Raw genomic sequence first — 12960 nt, 5'->3', positions numbered from 1 at the left:
AACTGGGATTGATAAAACACTGACAGATATCACGAGAAACCGATAAAGAAACCTACTGAGGCATACCGAAACCAAGTCTACCTAGAAGCCTGCGCATTTGCGGTTGTCCTGGATGGGACCTCCCGAACGGACTCTTAACATCACAGCCACCCACGTTCCTGCACCGTCCTCCTCCTGCCGCGAGCCAAGGCCAACGCGCCTCTCGAGCGGCCGGGACGTGAGCGGGGGCCACGGTCCCCCTCAGGCCGCGCTCCGCCAGGCCACTCCCGCGGCCTCTTCCGGCGTGCTCGCCTTCACGCGGCCCGCGCCGCCGGCCGTGCCCCTCCTCCTCCTCCCCCGTCTCCTCTGCGCCCCCCGCGTTCCTCCGTGCGGACCCCGCGTTCCTCCCGGCGGACACCGCGTTCCTCCCGGCGGACACCGCGTTCCTCCCGGCAGCCCGCGCGGCCCCGCGCGGCAGGATGATCCACGAGCTGCTGCTGGCGCTGAGCGGGTACCCGGGGGCGGCCTTCACCTGGAGCAAGCGGGGCGGCCTCCAGGTGCGGCAGGACCCCGAACAAAACCCACCCCGAACAAAGCCCACCCCACCCCGGTCCCCGCCCCGTCTGGTCCCCGCCTCCGCCCTGTGCGGTCCGTCCGTCCATCCGTCACCGCTGTTTCGCCTTCTAGGTGTCTCAGGAGCTGCCGTTTCTGCACCCCAGCGAGACCAGCGTCCTGAATCGGCTTTGCCGCCTGGGCACAGACTACATTCGCTTCGCCGAATTTGTGGAGCAGTACACAGGACACGTACAGCAGCAGGTGGGGCAGCCGGCCCGTGCTATTTCCCGGGAATAGCGTGGCAGATAGCAGTAAGCCCAAGCTGCCCAGGACACAGGAGTGGCCCGTGGCCCACACACGCGCTCGCGCTAGCACCGAGCAGAGCTCCAGAAAGCTCTCTGCGATGCATGTAAGGGAGGGTAGAGAGCAGTGAAGGATGCATCGAATGTAAAATCTTATTCTTGGGGGAGTCTTGTAATAATTTCTGACTACAGCAGACTGCCCAGGGTTTGTGAGCTCAGCAGGATGCTCATGACTATCTCCTCCTGACTTGTGAAGAGCATTGATATCCAAAAGGCATGCTTAAGTGAAAAGAAGCACTGGTACCAGTGGCTCCCAGCACTTGCATAGGTCCACGAAAGAGCTCAGTGTAAATCTGCTTAAGTGATTCTCATTATGACAATGTTGTATTTGTTTTTCTGGTCACTTTATGGTGAGCTAAGGTGCATTTCGGCATGTTCAGAGCACTGACTACTGCTGTGACACTGCACGGATATTACATTACTATTCAGACTTGCACTAGGATGCTGATGCAGATTTTATTGTTTGGTTTCAGGATCACCATCCGTCTCAGCAAAACCAGAGTGGATTGCATGGCATTTATTTGAGAGCCTTCTGCACAGGTCTTGATTCAGTGCTGCAACCTTATCGACAGGCACTACTTGACCTAGAACAAGAGGTAAAGGAGAGAGATACAGAACAAGAGGCTGTAGTGCTGCTTACAGATTGTGGAAATTTGTCATTTCTACAATAAACATGCTAGTAATAGCTTCTAAGATGAAACAAGGTATTTTCCTTTCCACGTTAGGGATGCTTTCCAAATTATTCCTGTGAGATGCCATTGAAAATTACTTTTCGTCCTGATAAGTATTGTCCCCTCTTCCTTCAGTTCAGTAAGGGCTCCAACTTTGTCAGAGCCCAGTGCTGTCTCAGACTATTGGGGCTTCTGTTTTCAGTTTTAGAGGTTCTGATTAATCTGTGCTAGACAAGTAGTTGTCATATCTTGGGTAGTGTCATCATCCAGTGGTTGTGATAATTAATCTTTATTAATTGCTTTATCTTTGTAGTTTCTGGCTGACCCACATCTTTCCATCTCTCATGTTAATTACTCCTTGGACCAGGTATGTCATGTTATTAAAGAGGTAGTGTTCTTTGCTTGCTCTTATTCATCGATGAGTCTAATAAGAAAGGGGGTGGGATAAGCAAGGCTTACTTCATCATGTCATGCCATTTCTGTCTAATGCCTCTACATCTGTAGTCCCTTCATCATGCTCAGACGATCACCTGCACTTCAACACAAGGCTAAGGTCCTCCACCTTGACCCTCACACATTCCTCACTGGCTGTGTTTAGCCTGAACTACTGCTAGATCATAGTAACTTTGTGCATTTTGGTCCAGTGGAGGGAAGACATACTTCCTAGAGATTTGCATGTCATGTTTCACATTTGTGGGGAAAGACAGAAAATGGTTTCATTAAATGATTGTGTTCAGCTGCTGTCCACAGTTACTCAGGTATAGTTTCTTTCTCTCTTCCTTACATATCAACTTAAATCAATATTTCACTTCTTGTTCTGCAGTTTCAGTTACTCTTTCCCTCTGTGATGGTCATGGTGGAACAGATCAAAACTCAGAAGGTACAGTAAAAATGGAGATAGTTTCTCTTAACAGGTTTCCTCTTTAACTGATACAGTCATTTCTGCCTCCATCCCAGACTTCTAATACTAGAAAATAATCTAGTTTCAGTAATGAATGACCTATTCCAAGTTCTACTGTAAGTATTGAGAGATTGTTTTACAAATTCATTTACACTGTATTTGACTTTCTCCCTTAGCCCATCATCTTTGGTGTCTTGAATTTCATAGGACAGGATGCTGGTGGTTGGAATTTTTTATTTTCTGAGTCTGTTTTCTCAGACTGTTGCCTGAGATAAAAAAGGCAGAGGGTAATGTTTTCAGAATCCAGAGACACTTACATTTTTTTAAGGGAAAGTATTGAGAGAAGCTTGAGTGTAGAGCCACACATAGAAGGCCTTTTTCATTACTACACAGAGCCTGTTACACCTTCCTTCCTGTAAGACTTGTTCAGTTTGTGAAGGCATTTTTTTCTTAGCTGAAAGTGTAATGTTTAAATGCATAAAAAGGTCAGTACAGATTCAAATAACAGATGTAGTCTAACCTTTTCTTTCTGTAGATTCATGGATGCCAGATATTGGAGACAGTCCACAAACATAGCTGTGGGGGATTGCCTCCTGTTCGCAGTGCTCTTGAAAAGTATGTAGATACAGTAAAATTATTACTTCTTTCTTGTGGAGTTAGTGACAAAGTGTTTCTTACTTGTTGAAACAGTACATGCAAAACAGCCTTGCATGGTGAAAAGGGAGTAATATGCAAGGGAAAACTGTCACCCTCCCCATTATTTATCTAAAGCAGGCTTGTGGTGGGAATTAAGGGTTTCTCCATACTTTGTGTTAAGGGCTCATAAAACTTCAGACTGAATTTTTTTTTTCTTCTTTGAAATCTACGTGAATTGTTTTGCATATGGTAGACCTGTTACTGGTATTTGATCCTTCAAAATCATGAATGTGACTGTGTGAGTGTTGTGATGTTTGTATGTCATTGTGGAGAAAGTAAAACTACTTAAAATGTCATTTGAGTAGAAACAGCACGCATTGCAGATTTATACCTCTGGCATACTAGCAGATTTCCATGGAGAAGCCACATGTCCAGAGGAGATGTTTGCTTAGTTTTGCACCTTCTGGTTTTGTCCACCTTCCTCTGTTTACAAAAAAAAAAAAAAGAAGATATAAAGTAACACATTAGCCATACTGCCTGGCTGACAACTGGACCTTCTGGAATGACATCCAATGAGATTTTGATTATTGTGTGCAAAGGCCTGACTGACTGTTTCTCCTGACCTCAGGATTCTGGCTGTGTGCCACGGAGTCATGTATAAACAGCTCTCTGCCTGGATGCTGCATGGATTGCTACTAGACCAACATGAAGAGTTCTTTATCAAACAGGGCCCCTCTTCTGGAAATGTCCCTAGCCAACCTGAAGAAGATGACGATGACTTAGGAATTGGGGGACTTACAGGAAAACAGCTACGAGAACTGCAGGACCTGGTAAGATCTACGAGTCATAACTTGGCATCTTTTGTCTCTAGGGAACTAAAGAAGTGTATTGTATTCTGCTTCAGTGTGAGCTATACTAGACTATACATACACTGAAACCTACGAAGATAGTTAATTGAAGTAATACTGTAATAGGTTGCTGCTAGGCATAAGGGACAGAGACCTATTGTTTGGCACAGTTGGATAACCCCAGGGCAAAAAGCCCTATGGATGAAATCTGTGTATATGCTGATGTCAAGTAATGGGAACTTCTGCATGCCCACTGTTCTTGACTGACTGTTTTCTCATTTCTTATGGTCAACAATGTGATCTGTTTAACATAGACACTGCTGGTAGTGTGAGCAATTGCAAGGAACAGGGTGGGGAATTTGGCTGTTGACTTGATTTGCACACTTTCTATGGGCTGCTGGGTCAGGTGCCTTTCTTGCACAACCATTAGTTGTGCAAATGTTGCCTAACAGGTTAATGCAATTGACATTACTGATACAGGAATGAGCGTAGGGGAAGATTATTTTTGGTAATGCTAGTTAACATTGTTATGGCAGCCAAAAATTGATGTAATGCATTTGCAATAGAACTCCTTTTGCTTATGTAGCATAGTCCTTTAATACAGCTAATTTATCACTGTTCCACAAAGGCTTTGCTTCTTTTTCTCCTTCTGCTCCACTCTGATCTCTAGGGAGATCTGCTAGCATACCAGAAGCATAAGGAAGTTTACTGGCTTACTTAAATGATACAAATCAGTTCTGCTACCTTTCTGCTTACTTCCAATGTTCTTAGATGTCCTCTCACACACACACCCCTTTATACACCTTTTCTGACTGGTTTTCTGACACTGTTTTGCACTTGATTTCTTTTCTCTGGTGTCTCTGGCAGCGCTTGATTGAGGAGGAGAACATGTTAGCTCCGTCTCTAAAGCAGTTTTCTTTGAGAATAGAAATGCTGCCTTCATACATTCCTGTACGGGTTGCCGAGAAAATCCTCTTTGTGGGAGAATCTGTCCAGATGTTTGAGAATCAGAATGTTAACCTGACCAGAAAAGGTAAGGAATATCTTTCTCACAGCCTTTGCTCAGTTATGAGTGACTGACATATAGTTTCCAAAATGCTACATTAATGAATTCCTCAACAGTCAGTGACTACTGGCTGTTACTCTTCAGACTATATGGATAGTTGTGCCAGGACAGAGCAGTAGTCCCAGTGTTCTGCTTCTGACTGGTTCCAAGGGAGAGGTGTAAGAACAGGATGTGTAAGTAATACTTTTCAAACATAGTCTCCAAGTTTCCAGCAGCAAGTCACCATGTGATTTGCTCTGGATAAAGCAATTGCAAAGGCCTTGTTTTCTTTTCAGTTTGCATCCCTCTCCCTAAAGGCTGCAGACAGACACAAAGCCACACACATCTTGCTCTAAGTGTATATCTTGCAGAATGATGTCGTGGGATTAACTTGCATCCACAAACATGAGCAATTAACTTGCAAGGTGGTCCCAAAGTTGTTGTGAAAGACAGATTATATGGAGCCTTAAAGACAGCAAGGGAGAGGAAATTCTAGGTGATGGTTCACTTTGACAGCTTGAAAAGTTTACATTGGGGGAGGTTTGGGAAATATATTCCTATACCAGTGGGAGAGGTATATGGCTGTGGTGGCTATACCTTGAGCATGTCTATGCAAAAGTACATAAATTACTTGAGCAACATTACAGAGAACGAAGGACCAATTCAGTTGGACTGTTTTCTTGCAGTAGCAGAAGCAAGGGGAAAAGAAATTGGTCTTCTAGCTCAGTTCGTTAAAAGAAACGAAGTCCCCAAGTTCAAGCAGTAGGAAAAAATTGAAAGGGGCAGTGGTATGTGGAGACCCAAACCAACTGGTTAATGTGGCAGAAAAGTTTGTGGGTTCTAAGATCTAGCTCTGTCCTAGAAAAAGGGCTTTTAGCAGCAACCATTTATGTAGAAAATATTGGTGGGGATTTTACTGATACCACAGCACTGCCCTGGCAAGTGTCTATATCGCAACTGTACTTGCAGTAGAAATCTTACAGCTTGATAGTTGTACTTTGAAGCCTCCTCTTTGTGCTCCTTGCCAGACCTGAGATAGTGCTGCCTGGACAGCCTTTCCGTTCCATTGTGTTGGAAGAGGTCCGCACATCTCCAAATGGCATCCCTTTTTACTCTCTGAAACGCTTCTCATTGCTGCACAGGCTCCATCCTAAAAAACCAGGAGGACACTTTTGCAGCAGAGCTACATCGACTCAAGCAGCAACCACTTTTTAGTTTGGTGGACTTTGAAACAGTGGTTGACTGGATACGGAGCACTGTTGCTGAGGTGAGCATCCTATGAGGGGTAACTACTATGCAGGCTGAGGAGCTCTTGAGTTTTGTGAAGGACTTGGAAGAAGGGGGCTCATCAGTGCCAGTGATTGAACAAACGTGAACAGTGCATCTGTTCTAACTGGTCTCAGAGCTTCATGTAAACCCAGCTTCTAATGACAAAAGGATATTAACGAATACTATGGTCTTTTATAAGGGAAAGAAGGGAATTTTTTTATTTTTTTTTTATTTCACTTGAAGTGACTTCAGAAGTTCTCATTTGCTTTCAGTATAGTAGATAGCATCTCACTGAGCATGTGCTTTGGCAGTTTTTCATCTTTTGTTTTTTCACTTGGGGCGGGGAGGAGAACTTAAGAAAATGAGGAGGTTAGAGAACAAACTTGGGGTAGAACTGATTTCATAGGAGTTTGCACTTTTTTTTGCTCCCAGGTCTTTAGATTTCTTAGGCAGAGTTTTTTGCCAGTACATATCAAGAATTTCAGCCGGTAGCATGGAATGCTACACAGGACTGTCACTGTGTTCTCTTGTACTTTATATAGCATTTTGTATAGATGCTCTTTATGTATGTATTTCAAGTGTTTTAAGACAGCAGCTACTCTTCTCTCTGAATGGGTGAGATAATTCTGAGTGGAGGTTGCTGTTGTTTCATTTGATTTTTGTTTCTTCACTAGCATCTTTGGAAACTGATGGTGGAGGAATCAGATTTACTAGGACAACTGAAGGTAATGCAACTGCTAGTTCATTTTTGCTAAAGCAGCTCTTTCTTCCCTTTCCTCTCTTCTTTCTTTTTATTAAATACTTTATTGCCTTACACTCTGGGCTTACTTCACTAAGGTAAAGCTGTTTTCATTTTCCAATCTCAAGAATGAGCATACACTGATAGAACTTGTTCAGAGACAGAGTTAGAGGGGTATGTGTATGTGGTTTTGTAGTTTGCATCTTGAAGCAAAGGCAGTGTAGACTTTTTGGTCAGTGAATGAGATTCAGAGCTTTCCAGCTGTTTAGAAACAGCAGTTGTCCAGGTAATAAAAATGTTCAGATAATAAAAATGGACACTTAAAATTTCTGCTCAGTTTTTGGTATGTTAGGTACAAAAAATTTTATCTCCACAGATTATAAAAGACTTTTACCTTTTGGGAAGAGGTGAGCTGTTTCAGGCCTTCATTGACACTGCACAGCACATGTTAAAGACACCACCTACAGCTGTAACTGAACATGGTGAGTGTTGCTTATTTGCTTACTAAACTGTCCTCACTGTGGTACAGCAGGGAAGTGGTAAGCCATGTCCAGTACAGAAGAGTTCTCTACTCTCTACATTATGTCATTAGTTTTGAAACTACAGCACTTGTGAATGAAAATGTCTCACAGAGTGAGTGAAAACAATCTGAGAAACCTTCTGATGGTAGGTACTTGAAACTGGAATTAAAAGAGTGTCAATAATGGATCATTGTTGTCTTTTAGGACCAAGAGTAAGTAATTAATGGGTGCAGAATTGGTACTAGCTGCATCATCTTGTGCTGATATGGGTTCTCTTGTTGTCAGATGTCAACATTGCATTTCAGCAGTCTGCTCATAAGGTGCTGTTAGATGATGACAACCTTCTTCCTCTTCTTCACTTAACCATTGAGTATCATGGAAAGGAACATAAAGGTATCTACTTGCAATTTTAGAGGTAAATTAAGAGAGGAGTTGATGACCCTGTTTTCCAGTCGATTACTTACCCCTCTCTCAAGTTAAATACTAATTTTGTTAACTTTACTGCCGTATGTGATGGCCTAGACTACTTTAGCTCTTCTTAATTCTCCCTTTTCTTTCTTGCCACAGTTGCACTGACTGAGAAGATAAAGTAATTCAGCACCTTACTTGTTTCTAGATACTTCTCAGACTCGTGAAGGGCCTTCCCGGGAATTATCCCCACGTGAAGCCCCCACATCTGGATGGGCAGCTCTGGGCCTTTCTTATAAAGTTCAATGGCCACTGCACATTCTTTTTACTCCTGCTGTTCTCGAGAAGTAAGTACTAGGTATGGTCATTCTATATTCATCTGTATGTTCCCTGATATGAGGTATTCAACTAATGTGTTGGGGTTTTTTTCCTCTCTATGGAGAGAAAGGTAGAGTTATTTCTCCCTGCACATTAAAATCCCTCATTCCACTTACTCATATTGAAAGTACTTGTAATGACAGTAAGACCTGCAAGATGCTGGGAGGTATGCACTGATTTACAAACAGCGCTGCTTTAACAAGCAGTGTTTTCATTGACAGCTCCCCTCCTTACACTGAAACTAACTTCATGTTTTTTACATTAGTCATCAATACAAGGAGAAATCTTACTCTGCAAAGAGGTGCCATGGGGCACCTGGGCCATGACCTGATTGGCCCTAGCTATTGGCTGTCACCTCCTGTTTCTTTTTCCAGTCTTGCATAGTTACATCCTCCAGTAACTGCAGCAGAGAAAGATTTTAGTCTTAACCAACTTTGTATTTTTTGATTGTAGGTACAATGTTGTGTTCAAATACCTGCTGAGTGTGCGACGAGTCCAGGCTGAGCTACAGCACTGCTGGGCTCTCCAGATGCAACGCAAACACCTGAAATCTAACAGAACAGATGCCATCAAGTGGCGTCTGAGGGATCACATGGCTTTCCTTGTGGACAATCTTCAGTATTATCTGCAGGTCAGTATAACAGAGAAAGATAAACTGTATCAGTTAATCAGAAACTGGCAGAAATGCACTGAAGACCCATCTCAGCTTTCTGATTCCTTGTACCTTAAGGAAATCAGGATTTTCTTCGCAAGTCTAGAGCTTCCTACAAGTTCCCAGACTCCTGCTACAATTACAAAGCTTTGGACTTGCGTATCAGTGAAACGGAGAAGTTCTGTAGTAGTTCTGTAATGCTGTAAATGTCTGTGAGAAACCAGCCATGTCTGGAGGATCATCATTACTATACCATCCTGGTTCCTTCTCTGGCCTCTTTAAGTAAACTCTGAGTTAAGTTTTGGGCTTTTTTGTTTGCTTTGTTTTTTAAAGAATTGAGAAGAGGCTGGATTTCCAAATTCTCCACAGTGATCTGGCTGAGCTTTTGTACTGCAGCTTTTGCCCTAAGATTCAAAATAGTATCTCCCTGAATAAAATTCAGAAATTACTACAATCAAATACCTTTGTTTACATTCTACCTCTATACCTTTTCATAGTTAAAGAAAATAATAATTTCCCTTTCTACATAGATATTACTTAGGCATCAAAAATTGTTGCATACTGCACATTATGTAATATAATTCCCCATTCGTCAGCCAGAGAGAAGAGGATCCTCAGCCTCTAAAGAGTAGCAATAAGGAAAGTTTCTTATGCAAAACTTCTGGCTGGTCTGAATAATTCCCAAATCCTCCAATCACTAATGAAGTTTCTTCTTGTATTCATCAGGTAGATGTACTGGAGTCTCAGTTCTCACAGCTTCTGCAGCAGATAAATGCCACAAGAGATTTTGAGAGTATACGATTGGCTCATGATCATTTCCTAAGTAATTTGTTGGCTCAATCTTTCATCCTCCTAAAACCTGTAAGTAGGTCTTGTTTTCACCTTTTTCTACTAAGTCTCCAAGTGCTCTAAAAAACCACATGTTTTTGAAAAGGTACGACAAATCACATCTTTTAAAACAGATCAGTGATAATATCCTGTAGACTACAATTCTAGGAGTAAGGCAGCTATAATCTATAACTGATAATTGAATAAAGAGCATCTAATTTACAGCTGGTGAGTGTGAATGCTGTATTCCTGGCAATTCTAAATCAAGCTTATTTCAGTGTTAACCTTAATAACTTGTATTTTATCGCTGTGTTTTTATCACAGGCTATTTTATTAAAGTACTAATGAGCATAGTGCTGGGAACTGTATTCCTGAGTGATTCATATTGATATGCTTTAGACTAGGGAAAATTCCCTCTTCTCCTTAAGAGAAAAAAAAATCATTGAGATGTTCCGAAGTGGACTTGAGGTCTTTCTAATTTTGTTAATTAAAAAAAAAAACCTAAACAAAACATAAGTACTTTTATAAACAGCATCACAAAAACATTTGCAAATGTTAGTTTCAGTGAAACACAGTGTCTCTGTGCTCATTTATTTTGTAGAGTAAGGGTGTCAGAATAGTAATTATCCAGTCAGATCAACTGATACAAAAGAAATTCCAAGTTTAGTGAACAGTGAAACCAAAGCCTTGAACCATAGCTCTTATTGGTCTTTATTCTGCTTTCTTAATCCCAAAGCTGCAGTGATGACCTGCTGGTTGGATAGAGAAGCCAGTGCGTAACTCCTGTGCCTCTCTGGATGGTTCATGCCAATTGCTGTTTTCCTAGAAATGTCTGCAAAAGATTGTGGGAGGGGCAGAGGGGGAGATACAGCATAACATTTAAATCCTTTTTCCTTAGAAAACATTTTAAAAAATGCTATATCAGTATCTTCGTTCCTGACTAAAAATACAGTATCAGCAACATCTTTGTTATGAATGCTACAACTTTTCAGGTACCTGCTTTCTGTCTTGTGTTTGAACTCTGTTTCAACTACTAATTTGCTCTTTTTATCCCATGTAGGTTTTCCATTGCTTAAATGAAATTCTGGATCTTTGTCATAGTTTTTGTTCTCTGGTCAGTCAGAATCTGGGCCCATTAGATGAACGGGGAGCTGCACAACTCAGTATTTTGGTGAAGGTGAATCTGTGTTTCTGTGGATCTGTTCTCCTCCCATGCAAACATTTGCCTAAGCAGTTATCTTGGCTGTAACAGCTATAGAACAAGAGTGTAAGCCCAGACTTTCTATGTAAGTGCTTGTAATTATTTTAAGGGATGAACTCTTTATGAGTTGGAAATTCTTTGTGCACAGAGAGGCAGAATGGGAGCAGATACTGAAATAGAAAGGAGGCAGAGGTTGGTACCTCTACCCCTCCTTTTGGATAACTAACATCTAGGAATTCTTGTGGCTCACAGCTTACCTTATTCTGGACCACAAGCATCACATCTCTTGCAGTGATTCTTTTCTTCAGGCTCTTAAAGGACTGGGTAGTCAGAAACAGAGATGAGATGCTTGCTATCCTTCTCTTCTGAGAAGGCCCAGAACTGACATCTTCAAATTTCTAGGGATTCAGTCGTCAGTCATCGCTTCTCTTCAAGATTCTCTCCAGTGTTCGCAATCATCAGATAAACTCTGACTTAGCTCAACTGCTGCTTCGCTTGGATTATAATAAATACTACACCCAGGCTGGAGGAACCTTGGGCAGGTAGGAATATCTTGAGGGTTGCTTGTAGCATTATCTTGAGGTACGTGAAGTATAAAGCCATTTTTTATTGATTGCTTCTAATTATTTTGGCTTACACCAAGTGTTGATAAATAATATGACAGAAAAGTAACAAATCAGCATACAGTAATTTTTGGGCTTCATATGCTTTCTCCCCATTGAGTTTCTTTTGGCAGAAAGTTGAACAAGCTGCTAGTTCATACTGACAAACAAATGCTGGTGTGGGTTGGTAAAGAGAGTTACTTTTAACATGTAGTTAATATTGTACCATTCTCTTCCAGTTTTGGTGTTTAAGCGCTAAGGACCTTTCCTTCAGGCTGTGACTCGTGATGCGTCAGGCACTGGTGCTCTTGGACAGTTGGACAGTTTACACTCAAATGAATTTTTCTTTGTAGCTGGCATTTGCCTGGTGAACTACTGTTTCAGAGGGAATTGGCAGGAATTGCCACTTAAGTGAGGCTGCCCAGTGATTACAGAAAGCTATTCCATTTCTTCTGAACTCCTTAAAAATACGCTTTCTGCAGCCCTGCATATATTGGTAAGTGTTTCCAGGGACAGGCAATCTGAACCTCTTCAGAAAGTGAAAAAAAACCAGAATTATGATGTCTGGACTCTTCAACTGGATTATGTTCCACTTCAAGTTCAAGTATGGAGGAAGTAATCTTGTTTTTGACTGTGAAAGAAGTTTTGGCTGTATTCAGAAGTTCTGCTTGTGTAGTAAGCTGATATACAGTACACAATGTCTGCTAATCAAATACCACCAGGAAAATGAAACTGCGGTAGCAATTTTCTATTGAGGTGAAGGGGGAGAGAAGAAGAAATAGGTTTTTTAAATCTTTTCATTCAGTGCACTAGTCTAGTATATGTGTATAGGTCATGGAGACACTATTGAAATCACATGCTTTCTCTATACAATTTAATACAGTTTATGTGCTAAAATTACACTTGCCAAGACAGGAGCTTTGCCCTAGTTGAGTAGAAAGCAGCCTCTGCGGGCAGAAAAATGGTAAGGAGATGCTTACCTGGGATGTTCACCTGTGCTGTTCTCATTCCAGACTATTTAGAATGCTACTAGTGAGTACGCCACTGAAGCCAAATAAAAATATCCTGTCATGCAGTTATATGGAGTATTGTCATTGTCTGCACCCTGCTGCAAAGGGAGGAGCATGGCATGGCCGTGTCTGTCACTGAAGAGCGGTATCTGGCAGGAACTTCTTGCCCATTACTAAGATTTCCTAGCTTTGCTGTAACAAACAGACCATCTTGATGCAAGTCCATTTGAATGGCAATAGAGACACGCCCGGTCCGTCCCTGGGGTGTTGGATCAGGTTTCCCAATTTGAATAAAAATGCTGCCAGGAAACCAGCCTCCTGATGAAAGGGTATTTGCACACAGCTCACACTGAAA

General features: G+C 42.0%; 1 protein-coding gene across 2 annotated transcripts; it reads left to right on the top strand.

Annotated features, from left to right (window-relative positions):
* Window positions 1–441: 441 nt before the first annotated feature.
* On the top strand, window positions 442–12674 carry TUBGCP4 (tubulin gamma complex associated protein 4). 2 transcript variants are annotated; one of them, XM_015638693.3, is made up of 18 exons: window positions 442–536; window positions 667–795; window positions 1370–1492; window positions 1881–1934; window positions 2391–2447; window positions 3004–3083; window positions 3733–3934; window positions 4820–4985; window positions 6140–6264; window positions 6941–6991; window positions 7382–7487; window positions 7812–7919; window positions 8143–8281; window positions 8766–8943; window positions 9691–9825; window positions 10853–10969; window positions 11396–11535; window positions 11835–12674. In XM_015638693.3, the coding sequence occupies exons 1-18, from the start codon at window positions 459–461 to the stop codon at window positions 11845–11847; spliced, it is 2001 nt and encodes a 666-aa protein (XP_015494179.1). In that variant the 5' UTR covers window positions 442–458; the 3' UTR covers window positions 11848–12674. The 2 variants fall into 2 exon arrangements, with proteins under 2 accessions (XP_015494179.1, XP_015494180.1); XM_015638694.3 differs by lacking the exon at window positions 7812–7919.
* Window positions 12675–12960: the final 286 nt, after the last annotated feature.

Source organism: Parus major, chromosome 10 (assembly GCF_001522545.3).
Source record: "Parus major isolate Abel chromosome 10, Parus_major1.1, whole genome shotgun sequence".
NCBI classification, from domain to species: domain Eukaryota; kingdom Metazoa; phylum Chordata; class Aves; order Passeriformes; family Paridae; genus Parus; species Parus major.
Note: the sequence above shows the minus strand (reverse complement) of the source record. Positions and strands in the feature narration are given on the sequence as shown.

Coding starts and splice junctions, on each gene's coding strand:
- TUBGCP4 (XM_015638693.3), top strand. CDS start 459: ATGATCCACGAGCTGCTGCTGGCGCTGAGCGGGTACCCGGGGGCGGCC. Junction 1,935..2,390: donor TTAATTACTCCTTGGACCAG/GTATGTCATGTT, acceptor CTTGTTCTGCAG/TTTCAGTTACTCTTTCCCTC. Junction 6,992..7,381: donor ATTTACTAGGACAACTGAAG/GTAATGCAACTG, acceptor TTATCTCCACAG/ATTATAAAAGACTTTTACCT.